The 17,533-nt window shown below is 43.0% G+C and overlaps 1 protein-coding gene across 1 annotated transcript in view; it reads left to right on the forward strand.

Moving 5' to 3' along the window:
* The window catches only part of LOC147748028 (cytochrome P450 2D15-like), a 425,856-nt gene that overhangs the window by 240,424 nt on the left and 167,899 nt on the right, over positions 1-17,533 (forward strand). Inside the window, exons 5-6 of the mRNA XM_086958026.1 lie at positions 5,136-5,309; positions 7,851-7,992. Of these exons, the coding sequence (XP_086814152.1) occupies positions 5,136-5,309; positions 7,851-7,992 (316 nt within the window). The remainder of the gene's footprint in view (positions 1-5,135; positions 5,310-7,850; positions 7,993-17,533) is intronic.

The raw sequence follows: 17,533 nt of genomic DNA on the forward strand, positions 1-17,533 counted from the left end.
CTTTGCCAGGTAGAAACCTCAGGGTAGAGAAGTGACAACAGTTCTTCAAACAGAAGGGGGTGTCTCTTGTTGGAGCATTGTATGGAAAAGGCATGGGATCCACGTATATATTGGTTTAGTGATGGGTCATGGATGCACTTATCCTTGGGTTCCTCATATATCAGTGTTGTGATGATGTTTCTGGGACCACAAAATAACATGGGCATTAGTGTACTCTAACTCTTTATGGCTTGCCTCAAAGTCCATGGGAACCTTACCTACACTGTTGTTATCAAATTTGTGCTGCTGACGTTTGTGTTGGGTTGGTTCAGATATTCTCTTCTTTAATCTCTGTAAACGGTACTGGGGATCGTGTGAGGATTAACACAAGGTCATAATTAGACTTTGTTGCCAAGGACTACCAGAAAGAGCAACCATTCTAGAATGCGGCAGGAAGCAGAATCGGCCGTACGTTGAACGGAGGCTCAGGTACATTATGGTGCTGGCATCAGAGGCTGCAGAAGTGTACGTTCCTGGTGGGATTCAGGAGGAGCATATTTCTTAATGAATGTACATGGCAGCGGTACTGACGGGGAAAGGGAAGTAACTTCTGAGATCGTGGTTTATTTATGTATGCAAGTATTAATATAAGCTACATAGCAACAAAAAATAAAGGGAGATGTCAATATCAGATTGTTATCCACATTGTAGGCATACTTTTACCCACAAGGATGTCATCGCACTGGGGAATGCACAGAATCCAGCTGAAAACGCTCCTGAAAGATGGAGGAAGCAAAAGAGCCACGACCAAACAGCTTTACCAAATTGTAAAACGTTCAATCAACAGACATAGCTGAGAGGGTAGATCATTCAAACATAGCAGCCAAGCATAAAATGAGTGACCACAAAGTCCGGTTCTTAGGACTAAAGGAAGAAGGCAAGAGCAGTGGAAGAACCTACGTTTCTTTTTCGGATTATAAGATAAGGGCATTTACATATTTTGTTGATTTGGCGATTTTAAATAATTACAGTAACAAAAGTACATACAAATGAAGTTGTGTACAGAGCATGATTAGCTGCGGGACTATCTTGTCAAGATAGTTTAGCCATTTTCTTTAAAGAAAAATAAGAGGTAAACTTCAAGTGCTGTCTTAAAATCATGGAGCGACATGTTTTGTGTGTGAAATCCAGTGGTGATGCCACAGTAAGTTGAATGATCAGGACCTCGAGGCATTACTTGACAGCTTGCAAGTAACCAGGACATTAGGGATAGTACTTCCTTGAATAAACCATTTAACTTACCCGTGGCTGTCTTGCTGTTAATCTGGGGGTGCAAGAATTGGTGATGGAGAGGTCTGCCAGCCCCTGCTGTGATGTAGCTTTGAACCCTGCAGCGTTTTGCACTGCAATTGGTAGTGATGCCTTGTTTCGTGCTGCTGAGCCTATGGACAGGCATGCACCGCTTTCATCAGACACTATGCTGTATCAATTGTAGGATCGCTACGTCATCTCACCCAAGGTTTGGGGTCAAAATCTATTCAGGCGTGAACAGAGGTGAGGAGTCAGTTGAGTGCAAGGAGTAGGAATTCAGAAAGGCACGACTGACCATGCACGTACTGGGATAGAAGTATCAATGCTTTGATGTCACTTGTGTGACCGCCATCTTGATTTGGGAAGTTTCATGTGCTCGCTTTTGTGCAAGTACATCAAAACTATTAATCTGGTGGGAAATATGGAAGCAGGAATATAATACAGGGGCAGAGCTATGAAAAGGAAAGTGTATGTAGTGGAGGATGGACCACCCGAATTAGGTTGGGTACACCAGTATGAACTTAATATCATTATAAATCCAAGACGGACTCATCAGGTGATGGTGGTTGATGAAATATCACTGGTGGATATTTTGAATGAAGCACAGGAAGTGTTTAACAGAGAGTTGGGACTTGTCAAGGGGTATGCCAATAAGACTCCGCCAGCCTCGCCCTCACCGCTGTCCCCCGCATCCAACGAACGACCTCCGGCAGCAGATCCTTCTCCTACCTCGCCGCAAAGACCTGGAACACGCTCCCTACCCACATACGGCAGACCCAAAACCTACTCGCCTTCAGAAGACTACTCAAGACCTGGCTCTTCGAGCAGTAGCAGCACCCCCCTCCCCATAGCGCCTTGAGACCCTCACGGGTAAGTAGCGTGCTTTACAAGTACTCTGATTGATTGATTGATTGTGTTGAAGCCTTATGTTGTGCTTGTTCAGCACAAAGTGAGAATAATTCTGTTCGTTGTCCATGCTGCTTCAACAGATTTGTTTGATAAAATGGTATTGAATGGAGTAATTGAACCTGAAGAGGTGTCTCAGGTGGTTAAAACTGGGAAATCTGATGGGTGTATATATTGTGTATGGATCTGAGGTCACTCAATCAGAATGTGTATTGTATTGTATTGTATTTTATCGTATGGGTAATAAAAACCTCTACAAAGGATAAAAGAAAGTGAACAACTTGCTGATAAAAACAAAAATAGATCTCACAAGTGCCTATAGCCCTAGTTCTTGTAGGTCGTGCCACTTCTAGTGTAATGAAAAGTTTATCAATGAACAGAAGAGGAGGACTCCTCATTAGTGCAGGACAGGGTGTAATAAGTGACTCCGGTGATGAGTGTGAATCTTTAAATACTTAAAAGCAATAGACAATGTCTTTAAAATTAGTTAGGGCAGCAGACAAGGCACCAAGGAGGACCAGCTTGACCAAGACACTAAAATCAATGTGCAAATCTCGCATAACACAGTACTTGAAGCGTGATAATCGGTTGAGCTGTGGCGGGCAGCAGGCGGGTCATCTTGCTCAGAGTTTGCCTTGTGCAGTCCATGGGTAAGGTGTAGTGCATTTTAGAAAGGTTTCAAGGTCAACCTGCCTCTTTTCTACAGATGGTAATGGTGACCAGCGCTGGTGCGAGGTTTCTGGTATTTGGGAGGAAGATACTTCAGTGTTAGCACAGTTGGCTAAGTCCAGTGTACTTGCTGCGGTTCGAAGACGTTTGACAGTTTTAGAGTTTAGTGATGTATGTGATAAATTCAGGCTGGTGATCAATGCTTGCCGGCATGTGCGAACCCCTAGCCGAGTTAAGTTGGCTTGGAGAAGAGTTCTCCTTTGCTCCATAAGATGAGGACACATGCATAAGATGTGGCATAAGGTTTCTTTACCACCTCGGCATAAGCGGCAGGTGGTATCCCAGGTAGCTAGGCTGTGCCAGGCTGGGAGTGGGCACGGAAGTTCCACTCGCTCATTCTTAATGCCAGAAGCCGCAGTTTGATCCCTATCGGGTAGGTGCAGGTGATGTAACACTGCTGCTTGGGTTGGGAATATGAGTTTATAACTGACCACGCATGAGAGCACTTTCACAGAGTTGTCATGTCTTCTAATTTTTATCATTTTTTTAACCATTTGGGATGCTAAGCTCCTGAAGCACTGTTGTTAGAGTTGTTTGTTCTGACACACAGATGGAAGAGTGTATCTAGGACAAGAAATATATCCCACATACTCAGGTGGGTAACTGGGTGAAGATTCGTTGTGCTCAGAAAGGAGGAGGTTTGTCAAAGTTTAGGGGGGCATTAAGGTAAGGCCTTAATGGCCTTTTCTGTGATTTTGGAGAATGGTGAGAGCTGAAACAGACGAGTTGCTTTATATCAGCAGGGGCGGCTCTAGGCTCATGGCTGCCCTGGGAAGGGAGTGTAGGTAGGGGGCCCCTGAAGAGGGGGTCCGGGCGGGGCGGAGCGCGGAGGCCAGTGAAGAGGGGGGGTCATGGTGTTTGAAAGTGGAACAGAGCCGGAGGCCGCCAAATCCCTGCCAGGGGCCGCCACGCAAATATGTATCCAATGTCAGAGGATTATTATATTAAGGATATATATTGGCGTGGTGTCCCTGTGTAGGTGCACAGCTTGCACATGCCTAAGTCCGCACCTGATATCAGAGAGGTGGTCAAAGTCGGGTTGGTGAGGAACAAAGCAACAGCGTTTCATGGCAATGTGTGATGGAACATGAGCAGGCCAACTGAACGACTTAGTAATGCCCTAGCGTTGGATGCAGGTGATTCCTGTGGCAAATGATGGGGATTCTGTGCTAAGAAGTGTCAGGAGTCGCAAACCACCTGCATGTTTTAAGGATTATGCTCAGTAGTCGGAGCATCATTGAATTTGGATGTTCTTGTATACATTTGCAGGTTTTATTTTAATTATAAATGTGTATTGCTATTCCTTAAGTACATTGTTCATTTGTAAGAGTCTTGCAATGCCAGTGGTAAGATACTTTGTATAGGTACGTGTGGTGTGGGGGTAGCTTGCATCTGTGTTCTATGTAACCAGTGAGCATTCCAGTGAAGTCAGTTGCTCTAGAGCTGGCCGAGGGATAGCTGTGCTCCTGTTGCTTGGATAATACTTTCTTGAATAAACCATTTAACTTACCCCTGGCTTTCTTGCATTATTCCGGTGGTGCAAGACACCTGATGAGTTAGACTTTGGAGACATAGTGTGTGTTCAGTGGTGTTTTAAGCTGATAACAGACTAATCTGGTTACAGTAGGATGATTTGGGGTTATTTCTTGGGAGACTGTGGAAGGCTCTTGTTGATAGTTTAGCACTTTTCAAATAAGGACGGGCGGAGAGAGGGAGGCTGATCAGTAGGCTTCAGCAGACTTCCTGCTTGCTTGGAATTAGTGCCGTGATTAGTGCCGTGGTCATATGGTCTGTCATATGTATATAAAACTTGGTACCAGGCTACCATGGCTGTAGCATTGATGAATGAGTTCAATAATAAATGTTGGGTTGAAGAACCTACATAGAAGAGCAGTACAAGTGACCAACTGCCACTTTTGTGGCTGGGCCAAGAACAATTGCATGTAGATGGTTCCTGGTTGAAGTGGCACACCAAACAATGAAAATACTGGAAGGCAGCTCAGAGTAACTACTATCAACTTGAGCATTCCGAGCATAGCTTTTTGTTTCTAACAATAGATAAAGCTGGTCTTTTGATATCTGAATGCATCCGCATACGTTTATACCTGCCCACCACCTAATCATTGACGGTCATTGTTTGAGTCAAATACATGGAGCCCTATCTTTTTAAATAACCAAACTCATGTTTTCCTCCACATTGTGCCCGGCAGGTGGTGATGCTGTTCCCTGTGTTGGTGCGCATCCCTTTTCTGGAGCGGAAAGTGTTTCAACCGCAGAGGGAAATATTCAGCTTCATGAGGGAAATCATCAAGGAGCACCAGGAGACCTTTGACCCTGCAACGACCAGGGACTTCATTGATGCCTTCCTTGTTGAAATGGAGAAGGTATCGTACATTAGTTTCCAGAATTTAAGATGAGGGGTGGCACTTGTCCAAAAACGCTCATATCTCTAGTATAGAGTTAACATTATCTTCTAAACAAAGAAGTCACCGCGAATTTCATAGTTGCAAATGGCATGTAAATTGTAAAAATGTAGTTGTAATTCTAGGAATTGTATAGAAACAGATTTACACAATTTCACACACCTCTAGTTCCAAACTAGATATTGCATATCTCCGGACTACTTGACACAAATGTGAGTATTGACTGACTGACCAAAATTCAGTTTCACACATATGTCACAGTCTAAGTTTGTAGGGAGGGACATTTGCAAGTTTTAGACTAAATGCTATTGTTGTAACATACTGTTACGAATTTCATGCATGGGCATGTACTAACATCAACATGGTATACTAGGAGTGGGAATGTGATCCAAGGTGTAGATCACATGCAAACCCTTATTAAATGACCTTTGATGTCTCTGCTTTCCCCATGTGCTGTAGCAATGTAGAGCCTACATTAGGTCTCATTAACAGTCCCTCCATTTTTTGGGGTACATAAACCACATGGTGTAAATATATGTACCACATGCATTGATTGTGCCCCTAAGAAGATTGTGCTGACCACTCTGAGTTTTGAATGTCAGAAGGGGAATTACCCAGCAGTTGCAGTTCTCCGCATAGTAAAGTAAATCTACACATGCCCGCAACTGCTGACCTAATTTACCTATATAAAATGTCCCAGGTAATACCAGAGGAATTTGCATAGAAAATACTCTGAGTTTGAGTGCAAATATCACTTGGCATGAAATTGACTCAAAGATCACTGGCACTCAATTTTGGATGTTGCGTGTGACTTTGAATGAGCCTACAAGCCTTCTGCTCTTTTGTGGCTCTTAAGACTCCATTATTCTTTACAGCATTTTTCCTTGGATGGTTTCATCATCTTTTTCATTACTTAACTCTCTTCCCTAGAGCCACACAACTGCTACTGTGTTTGCATCTCTGAAGTATTTAAGTGTCTCTCATGCCACCAAGTAATTCTTCTTCTATATTTATTTCTTGAGGTATTTAATTATGTTTAATACCCTCCCACTCCCCTTCCTGTTCCAGTGTACTTATGCAGTTGAGCTCATTATACATGTCTGACATCACCCTTCTCATTTTTGTACTATATACCTCTACTGTGGCATTGAAATGTCTCTTCCCTCCTTCGGATTTTTATACTCCTGATGCATTTCGTTTTTGATGTTATAGCCAGTAGCGGCTGGTGTTGTGGAAGAGTGGGGGGCAGGGTGTAGGGGTCGCGGGATGGAAAAATAAAAAAATAAAACTTACCTGCAGCCGGCCATGTCGTGCTCTTCTGCTCATGTCCTCGCAGGCGCAGACTCCACTTTCGCCATGAGAACAGCATCCGGATTGGCCTGAATGATCTGAATTTGCAATCCAAGGGAGACTAGGAGCCTATGCCAGTTGTCTCCAACCTGGCAATGCAGTTTGGATTGGAGACAGCTTCAGTGCAAGAGATAGTTTGGCCAGCCAAAGTGTTAAGCGCACTAACAGTGCCCAAGGCTCCGTTTGCTGCCTGTTATCCCCCATGGCCCCATACCCAAAGACTCAGTAAAAAAGGAAAAATAAAACAATACTAAAACATGTTTATTATCGTTTATTGTTATTATCCTGGCGTTTTGAGGCAGCTGGCGGGGGCGATGCTCCTCCACCATAGCAGAGGAGCCACTGCTGGATATAGCTTTCCTGTGCCTCTTCTACTGTAGTTATATCCCTGAGTTATGAATGCTTCTGCTCCCCCATCCTCTACTGCAGGGGTCTCCAAACTGGTCCTTGAGGGCCGGATCCATGCCAGATTTTTGGGATATCCCCATTGAGATACATGTAGTTATTTTAAAAATCTGGCATGGATCCGGCCCTCCAGGACCGGTTTGGAGACCCCTGCTTTACTGCATTTATTCCTGTGTGGAATTTACAGTCTGACTTTCTCGCTCAATTCCCTACACTCCAGCAGTTATATCTATGTGATATTTAAATGACTTTTCCATATATCCTCTCTCCCACCTCCTCTGTTTCCCTCCACTTACATATTTCCCTGCCCACATTTCGACTCCGTGTTAAGAAAGGTTTTAATAATTAACCTTCATTGTGTGGAAATGCCAGGGCTACACCCTCTGTCCATGTGTATCATGGGGACTATCAGTGACTGACGTTTATTTTTATTGTGTAAGCCAGATAAAAAGTCTGCAAGAAGAGGAACCAATAGCTTTAAAAGGGCAAACCTAAGATACCAAGTAGGAAAGTCAACATTACAACAGTGACTAGTGATTACCCTTCTCCCTTCTTTGAAATGGAGGTCTACAATCCTCTCTGACACTGTTACTCTTCATCCTTATTTATTTTACATGCATAGATCCACCGCGACTTTCACATTCCCAGACTAGTAATGAGTCACATGAATGATTTTTTACACCATTGGGAGTAGGATCTGCAGCATCACTACAGTCACTAACCCATGTCCCTAATCTTCCCTTCCAGATTAAGGACAACCCCAGCAGTATCTTCTCTCTGGATAACCTTATCTTAACTACCAACGACCTATTTGGCGCCGGCACCGAGACCACCTCTACCACTTTGCGCTGGGGACTGCTTTATATGATCCTGTATCCAGACATTCAGAGTAAGTGGTACTGTGGTTTGGTATGGCTTTGGAAAGAGTTTGAAACATGCATTGGCTCAGCCAGTAGTTCTAGGATAAATGTGGCAAAGCATGCAAACACAGACATGCACTTCCCTGCTTGCTATAAAGATAAAGTCTGCTCTGCCTATGAGAGGAAGTCTTCAAAGGCTGTTTAAAATTATGGGTTGGAACATTTTCCAAGGAATGACTTCCAGACCTGCAGGACATTGTTTCCCAGCTTACTCCTGAGATAGAGAAGTCTTCATCTTCTGTGGAAAGTTGTTTGCTGCTTGGCACCATCCTGTGTGCATGAAGTGGGAAGTTCCTCTACTAGAGGGAGGTATTACTAATTGTTGGGATCTGCTTAGTAACTTGTGTATGGGTTGTAAGGTTCTACAACAAAGGGGGCCTATGACATTGTGTATTAATCATGATTAACTGCAGGTACTGTAAGGCATTCTAGACTTGTTTTCAGTGGAGAGACACTCCCTAACCGTTTCATTCAGGATAACAAAGGCTACTGGGTCTCATTTTTTAGATTTCGGAGACAGAGCCCTCTTGGATCTTGCCCATACCTCTTCCTTTTCATGGCACATTGCCTTTGTTGAGGACAGAAGCTGTACATTTGTGAGTATTATGGCATGGACCAATGCCATACATGGGAAAAGCGTGTAACCTTTTTGGATAGTAGCTCAATCTTGTTCTACTTAGATCTTCTCAAAGTTGCAAAGGAGTTCATTGAGGCTTCCTGCAGAGCCTACATCATTTCGTAGAGCCCTTGCCAAATATTGCCTTGGACTTTGTCCCGTTCAGTTCTTTTGAAAAAGGTCTGAATATATCTGGTTTGATCATATAGGACCATCAGATCCAAGATGACTTTGTGAACTCATTGGTCAGCTTTTCCTTGCAACTTAGCTTTGTCCTGAGCTAAGACTGAATGCTTATCTGCGTTATTCAATTCCGGCAGTGCGTTGCGGCCATATTTGAAAAATCGGGTTCTCCAGGATGTTGTTTCTTGTGTAACGGGCGCACCTACGGGGGCAGTTTTCTAACAATAGTGGCTTAGGAGGTGTAAAGTGAGGCTGTGCTATAAAATAAGTAAGGTAATAGGTAAGGCCACCATGCCCCCATTGTGTGCATGCGCGGAGCAGTTATCGATTGGGTATCGAAGGCCCGTCTACCCAGAAGGAGGATTCAATGTTACCTTTAAATAGGGAAAATACTCAATTATGAGCCAAGCATCCCGTGGTCTCAAACAACATGCTGCATACAGTGGGTTTGTGTGTCATGCAGACGTACATTTGTGCAGGGATAACAAATCATGTACAGAAAGGGGGAGCAGATATAATAACTTGTTTCCCCTAAATAGCATGCAGTGTGCAGGCAGTTCTCAAAAGGGTTTTATAAATGTTCAAGGAGAAGCCAATCAAGGTTCATTGGTAGCCCCCAGGATTGAAAATAAGAATATATGTGAAAATACAGACGTCAAAAGAGGGCTCTCACTGGCTCAGTTGTGTCCAGGGTATATCATCATTCAATCGTGTGATGTGTGTCCCTAAACGGAACACCCAAGTTGTTCTTTCTCTTGGATACTGTGGCCCATGGTTAGTGTTGAATGTGGTTACACAAATTGGGCGGATTTCTTGTTCTAATGCCTTAAGAACAAGAAATCTGCCCAATTTGTGTAACCACATTCAACGCTAACTCAAACAAAATCACAAAGATAGTGAACAAACATTGGAAAATCCTGAACTGTGGCTCCTTAAATTTTCCAAAACCAATCGAACTTACCAGTAAAAGCAAAACCATCAAGTTCTCAAATGGGACCACCTGGGAACAACGTGCGTTTACGAACTGCAACAGCAGAAATGTTGTCTACCTTATCACCTGCCCATGTGCCAAAGAATATATTGGAATGACCTCAAGACCAGTCAAAGTACGCATCGGCGAATACAGAAGCAACATACATTGCAAAAAAAGCACAATTAAGATGGCCAGCCATTATTTAACCATGGGCCACAGTATCCAAGATCTTCGCTGGACAGTGATTGAATCCATCAGGTTCGAAGGAAACCTCCTAGAGAAAGAACAACGTTGGGTGTTCAGTTTAGGGACACACATCACAGAATTGAATGATGATATACCCTGGGCACAACTGAGCCAGTGAGAGCCCTCTTTTGACGTCTGTATTTTCCCATATATTCTTATTTTCAATCCTGGGGGCTACCAATGAACCTTGACTGCCTTCTCCTTGAACATTTATAAACCCCTTTTGAGAACTGCCTGCACACTGCATGCCATTTAGGGGAAACAAGTTATTATATCTGTTCCCCCTTTCTGTACATGATTTTTTATCCCTGTACAAATGTACGTCTGCATGACACACAAACCCACTGTATGCAGCATGTTGTTTGAGACCACGGGATGCTTGGCTCATAATAAAGTATTTTCCCTATTAAAAGGTAACATCGAATCCTTCTTCTGGGTAGACAGGCCTTCGATACCCAATAGATAACTGCTTCGCACATGCGCACAATGGGGGCCTTACCTATTACCTTACTTATTTTATAGCAGGGCCTTACTTTACACCTCCTAAGCCACTGATATTAAAAAACTGCACCTGTAGGAGCGCCCGTTACACAAGAGAGAACATTGTGGATAACCCGTTTTTTCAAATATGGCTGCAACGCACTGCCGGAATTGAATAACACAGACCGGTCTAATTTTTTTGTAGACTTGTGGCCTCTCCCTACCGACACAGGTGTAATCAATGATCCCATTCCACCAAAATATAAAAAAGCATTCCTCGCTCCACTCATTCATACCACGGAAGCCGCGGACGATGGAGGATGCGAAGATTTCTCGACGAGTAGTGAGTACAGCATAGCCGCGTTAGGGAGCCCAGAACCTTGACTTTGAGTATTTGCTCCCACGATCTGATACTGAACCTTTGCATCCCCCTTTTTCCTTCTCCTATACCAACAGATGAAAGTTACATTTACCCTTCTTCCAGATCGGCTCATGGGGCATTGACTCTTACTTTATTCCAGTATGTATTGAGCAGAATATATAATTTACAATGAGCAATTCTTTTGCAGCTCACCACTGTTTAGACAGATCTTCACGACATAGAGTGTGTGTTTTAGGTTTTGTGTATGTTCCGTCATGTAGTGTCTTCCTTCCCACCCTTTTCTTTGAACAGGTCACAGCACCATAGTGTGTCTTAAAATTAGAGACTCGCTAAAATCGAAAAGTCACCATATATGTCACCATGCCTTTCCTTCCACAGGAGACATATAAACGCGCATTGGGAAGCGCGCGGGAAATATTTACGAGCTCTCATTTTATCTTACAGGCTCCCGATTCAGAAATACGATAGGGCTGTAACTGTAATGTAATCCCATACCACGTAGGTATTATTTTCTAATTTTTCACTTGAATATATACATTGCACATATTGATGGCAACGTTAGTGAGTGACAGAGGGATCTGATCCCGTCCTGACGAAGAGGCAAGCAGCCTCGAAACATGTTGACATCACCAGGAGAACTAGCTCATGGTTAAGCTTTGTTTTCTCTGCCGCACTATTTTTACGATACCAGCCTATGATCAATAAAGAATTTTTGTCTTCATAAGGCCAGGTATTTTTTTAATTTCACTTTTCCAATCACTCCTGACCCTACTTACACTCACTCAAATACACCTCACATAGCACTTACAATATCTAAGTGCTCCAGCGTAGTCGCTAGTCGTAGCATGCCCCGTCCCGCAGCGGGGCGGGAAGAACCCGATGATGAAGCATGACACCAAGGACCCTTTTGGTGTCTGAGGGGTATTTTAACAAATGCTGTGTATGCCTGTCATACCTTGGCTCACAGGAAACCTCTTAGAGGTGGATCTTGTTGTTTACTTATACCATTGACTGGAGGAGGGTGCATCCACCTGAGTGCTTTCTATCACTACCTATTCACTCCCTAATTTGATTTTTTGGTATCTGTGGTAGCTATGTTTGTTTATTCTTATGTTGATATAAATTCAATAAAAACGATTTTGAAATAACTAGCAAGCAATTAATCTTGTAGATTTCAAGCTAATGCAAAGCAAATTAACTCCTAATGTTCGTTACAAAGTTGAACTGAGCCCCAACAGACTGGTTAAAGAGGCGGTATCCGTTGGAAATTCAAGGTAGCCAAGTACTGCATGAGCCAAATGTCACCCCTAAATTTGGGAAATAATTGACCTTTGTGGTGTGCTTCTGCTTGATTGAAATGGGTCTAATTTTACACCTTTGTGGACCGTAAACCGTGTAGTATCTTTTGGTGATGTTAGTCTCAAGGTCCAAATTGTCCATAAACTTAACTGTGAGCCTTCTGAGGTCATTTGGGTTGCATGAGAGCAGAACAGCATCATCTGCATAAAGCAGAGCACAGACTAATTAAGGTCAATTATCAATCCTGGGCAGAGGAGAACCCTCCTTAACTTATACTCATGGCTCAACTGTAGCCATCTTCCAGAGTTCAAATGGAGGCGTGGACAAAAAAAAGGAGATGAGAAGCAGAGCTAAAACGGAAAGACCTATTTGCACTGGCAGAAAGTGTTCATTATTTTTCACCAACAATTCTTGCTACCTGTAGAACGATTCAGGCATTTTATAACTTTCCCTGCACCTCTCTTTATTACTTTAATTTTGTAGAAATCAAATGTCACAAAATATCACACACTGTGGGAACTAGCCCCCACATGCATCAAGCACTTTTTCATTCGCAAACGGTGCGATTCCTTAAAATCGGCCGTTTGCGAATGCAAAAGTGCTTTTTGGGATGCATGAAGCAATTTTAGAATTTGCAACATTGTTGCGAGTTCTAAAATTGCGGGTGCTTTTAAGAAGTCGCAGATGTGCGACTTCTTAAAAGCAATGCATCATCACTTTTGACAAGTGAAAATTCGCACTTAGGGTTCCAAATTTACCGAGTGGTTGAACCACTCGGTAAATTTGGAAAAAGTGTTTAAAATGCTTTAAATGTTTTTTTTTCAACATTCATGTTACGGACACACATGTCCTTAGGACATGTGTGTGTGCAACATGATGCGAAAAATACATTTCAGGGGTGCATGGGGGGGTCCTTTGGACCCCCCCCTGCACCCATGAAATTTTCTAAGTGCCACTCGCAATTTGCATTGACTCCTATGGGCCTTTTGGCCCATAGGAATCAATGGAAATTGCGAAAATTAACTTAAGAATTCGGTATTTCTTTGGGATTCGGTAAAAAATGCGATTTTTACCGAATCACAAAGAAATACCGAAAAAAATGATGCATAGCATTTTGCATTTCCTAAATAGCGATTCCTTAATTTTCGCTATTTAAGAAATGCAAAATCCTAGATTGATGCCTGTGGGGGTAGGTGAGGACTGAGTTAAGATTCCCCTCAGTTGCCAAGTTATATCTACCTAATAAAAACTACAGGTTGGATCATTTATTCAGTGAACTTGAAGGAAAGAGAGGAAGACTTACCTGCTTGCTATAAAGATAAACCCTGCTCTGCCAGGAAATCTTCAAAGGTTTTTTTAAATTATGGGTTGGAGTATTTCTCCAAGGAATTACTTCCAGAACTGCAGGTCATTGTTAACCAGCTTACCCCTGAGACAGAGAAGTCTGCATCTTCTGAGAAAAGTGGTTTCCTGCTTGGTACCAGCCTGTGTGCATGAAGTGGGAAGTTCTTCTACTAGAGGGAGATATTACCAATTGTTGGAATCTGTTCAGGAACTTGTGTATGAGTTGTAAGGTTCTACAACAAAGGATGGCGAAGGCAGTGTTTATTAATCATGATTAATTGCAGGTTGAGACAGAGAAGTCTGCATCTTCTGAGAAAAGTGGTTTCCTGCTTGGTACCAGCCTGTGTGCATGAAGTGGGAAGTTCTTCTACTAGAGGGAGATATTACCAATTGTTGGAATCTGTTCAGGAACTTGTGTATGAGTTGTAAGGTTCTACAACAAAGGATGGCGAAGGCAGTGTTTATTAATCATGATTAATTGCAGGTATTATAAGGCATTCTAGACTTGTTTTCAGTGGAGAGACACTCCCTAACCGTTTCATTCAGGATAACAAAGGCTACTGGGTCTTGGAGATTTCTGAGACAGCGCTCATACCTCTTCCTTTTCAGCGCACATTGCCTTTATGAAGGACAGAAGATGTACATTTGTGAGTATTATAGCATGGACCAATGCCATACATTGGATAAGCGTGTAACCTTGTTAGATAGTAGCACAATCTTGCCCAACTTGGCACTTCTCAAAGTTTCAAAAGGAGTTCATTGAGGCTTCCTGCAGAGCCTAAATCATTTCGTAGAGCCCTTTCCAAACATTGCCTTGGATTTTGTCCTGTTCAATTCATCTGAAATTCTCAAAGGTCTGAAGGTATCAGGTTTGACTAAACAAGACCATCAGATCCAAGATGGCTTTGTGAACTCATCTGTCAGCCTTTCATTGCAACTTAGTTCTGTTCTGAGCTCAGACTGAATGCTATTTTTGATCAAGGACTCTTACATCGCATATCCAATACCCTAGGGGCACTCAATGGATTCAGTCTACATTTTGGCCCTGCTTGACATATTCTTATTTCCAATTTTTTTGTAACTGCAAACGTAACATTTTGTACTAGAACAGAGCCACTGCTTCAGCCCATGCATGCATTCATGGGTCAGCCACTTTGAATTCTTATGATATATTTTTCCCCTCATCTGTTTTCTCAGTGTTTTGTTTTACAATTTTTCACACTAAATGTTTATCTTTTTCTAAAAACATTTGCTGTTTGGTTGGGTAGTTTCTTGCAACCACTTACACATCTTCTTTGAGAGTACCTTCCTACTTAGGTCAAGCTACTAAAGGTGAGCCAAGGTTACCCTTAGTGAAATCTAGTTCCTTTCAGGGTCTTTCTGTATGGGCAGTGTGAGAGTTCAATCAGTTGTTACATTAAGACTGACCCATCTTCCTCCTAACCTGTCTGCTTCTCATACTGGAAATATATGCTAGTGATAAGACTGCGTTCCGCTGCACAAATTTTAACAAGGAACCCTAGGTCCATGTTACTCAGGTCGAGGGGAGTTCTTCAACTGTTAACATAGGAAATACCTCTGCACATAAATTCTGGTTCACTACTTTAAACGCGGCATCATCATTGTTAGTCTGTAGCTCCACTCCCTTGGGTGTGCAATAGATGGTGCCGTTCAATTTGCACAAGACATCACGATCCAACAAACAGACTGGACTTGAATCACACACCACAAATTGGTGTCTATCTCGAAAGGTTCCTATTCTCACAGGTATTGCCTCAGTCAAAGGATTAGTAGTTTTCTTAGTCGCCACTCTTACGACTTGAATTGATTTTCCCAAGAAGGGTAGGTTGGGAAATACTGCAGATCTCACAGTAGAATGGGTAGCACCAGTATCAACAAAAAGGTAGTTGGATGACCGTCAACATCCGCCTCTACATACAGTCCTCTCTGGTCTACCTCCAAAACTGCTCCAAAAGTACAGTCTTCCTCCCCCCTCAGACACCGTCATTTCAATAGTTCTGAATCGAGTTCATCAAAGGTCCCAATAAAGGGCATCTGTTGGTATGTTCGGTTTCCCTGTGGATTCTCGGTGGCTGGGGAACTTGTACCTTTGGACCTATTGTCCCCCACTTGTACAGACCTGGGTCTCGTCACTGTATTGACGACCTCAGGTGTCTGCACCACTTCCTCCTCCTGAATCGGATTAGCTGGATTCAATATACACTCATGCTTACAATGCCCGATCTTGTGACAATTATAACATGCAGTGGTTTTCTTTAGGGTGGCAACATCTATTCCTGTCTTAGGATATATGGGTTTCCCCTTTCCCTGACCTGATGTATTCTGAGTCCCTCCTTGATTATTTCACTGTCTTCTTCCTAACAATCCTCTGTTTGACTGTGTCTGATCTTCTTTTTCTGCATTCTGCATTTGGACCAGCATCAGTTATCCTTAAGCTTCTTATCCTTTCAGTCCATTTCGTCACTACAGTACCTGGCATACCGTAGAATTTTATCCATGGATTTATTCTGCCAGCAAATCAGATGTTGATGAATCATAAGGCTAGCTTCTGGTCTCAATCCTAACACAAATTTGGAGACAAACTGTCCCATATCCTTTGGGTCAAGAATATCCAACCCACTGTATTGCTTGAAAGGTTGCAAGAGCCTCTCATTATAGGAATGTGCAGTCTCCTTTGACTCCTGAACAGTTCTGTCTATCTTAACCCAATCAATATCTTGTGGCGAAATCTTAGATTGCAACCACGTGATCACCTGCTCATACTTTTTCATAACCAAAGGTGAAGGACCATGTGTAACAGAATCTCACTCAGGCTCCAAAGAAGGCCAATCAACAGCAATTTTACAAGCTGACCACAAATCGCTTGGTACCACAATATCAAACAATGTATTCAAATCAACCCACTGTACTTTTGAAATTTTGACAAATCAATCAGCTTGTTTGTACCACTCAACAGGTTTTTCCCTCAACCGAGGAAAATCGTGGGTAAACGCTGCCAAATCACCTCTACTCCAAGGCACATGCACAAACCCTCCACTCTGCACCTCTCAGCATAGAAAAGCCTCTACTCTTACTGGTCCTCCTTCCGGAGGTGGTGTTTCTACTATGCTCTTTCTAGTACTCTTCTTCTTTGACCACCTTTCGTCCCATTTGTCAAGCATGCTCCACACAAGTATCCCTACCATCAATTCTCAAATGTGCATTTTCAAACCTATGACTCTTTTCTCTTCTAGTTCTTTAACCTGTGATTTCCCTGTAACATCTTTGTCTTAGACAAATCCACATCATACCTCTGTGCCAGCTCTGTCAATTTCTCATGTGCTTTCCTCGCCTTGCGAGTCACATCCTTCGACACAAACAGCAACTCATCTGACTTATAGGGTTCTATCTTTTCCAAAGGCGAATTCCTACTGATTATCTCCTCCAACTCTGCCTTTAATCTCACCACATCCAACACCTTGTCCCTCAGATCAGCTTAAATTGTCCCTTGACGAGACTCACTACTCGACTCTCGACTCTCGCTACTCTGGTCTTCCTGCTGATTCCCTTCCATTAATTTCCATGAGACAAATTGATTCCCAGAAACTCCCTGATCATTACCACCTCTCGTCATCCTTCTACTAGGGCCTCTCACTGGGGGTTCCCACATCCTCAGGTCAGAACGCGAATAAGCCAAGGACACTGTCCTCGCTGCTCTCTGTTCCACCTGTTCCCTAGAGAAATCTGCTGTGGCTGGCAACGGCGCAACAGCGCGTTCAATTCTATGGTCCTCGAAAGGTGACCACTTCCACTCGCAGTCCCATTCCCTCCGGAACCAGTGCCTTCTCCCATTACCAACCGTACCAGACTTCCATTTCCTGCCTGATCTGGATCGTATACTGACACTATAGGACCAATGGTGACCGGTACTGTAAGAGCTTCTCATAGCCTGGTAACTGTGTTAGCTTAATTTGTGCCCATCTCTTT

Source organism: Lissotriton vulgaris, chromosome 1_1 (assembly GCF_964263255.1).
Source record: "Lissotriton vulgaris chromosome 1_1, aLisVul1.2, whole genome shotgun sequence".
NCBI lineage: Eukaryota > Metazoa > Chordata > Amphibia > Caudata > Salamandridae > Lissotriton > Lissotriton vulgaris.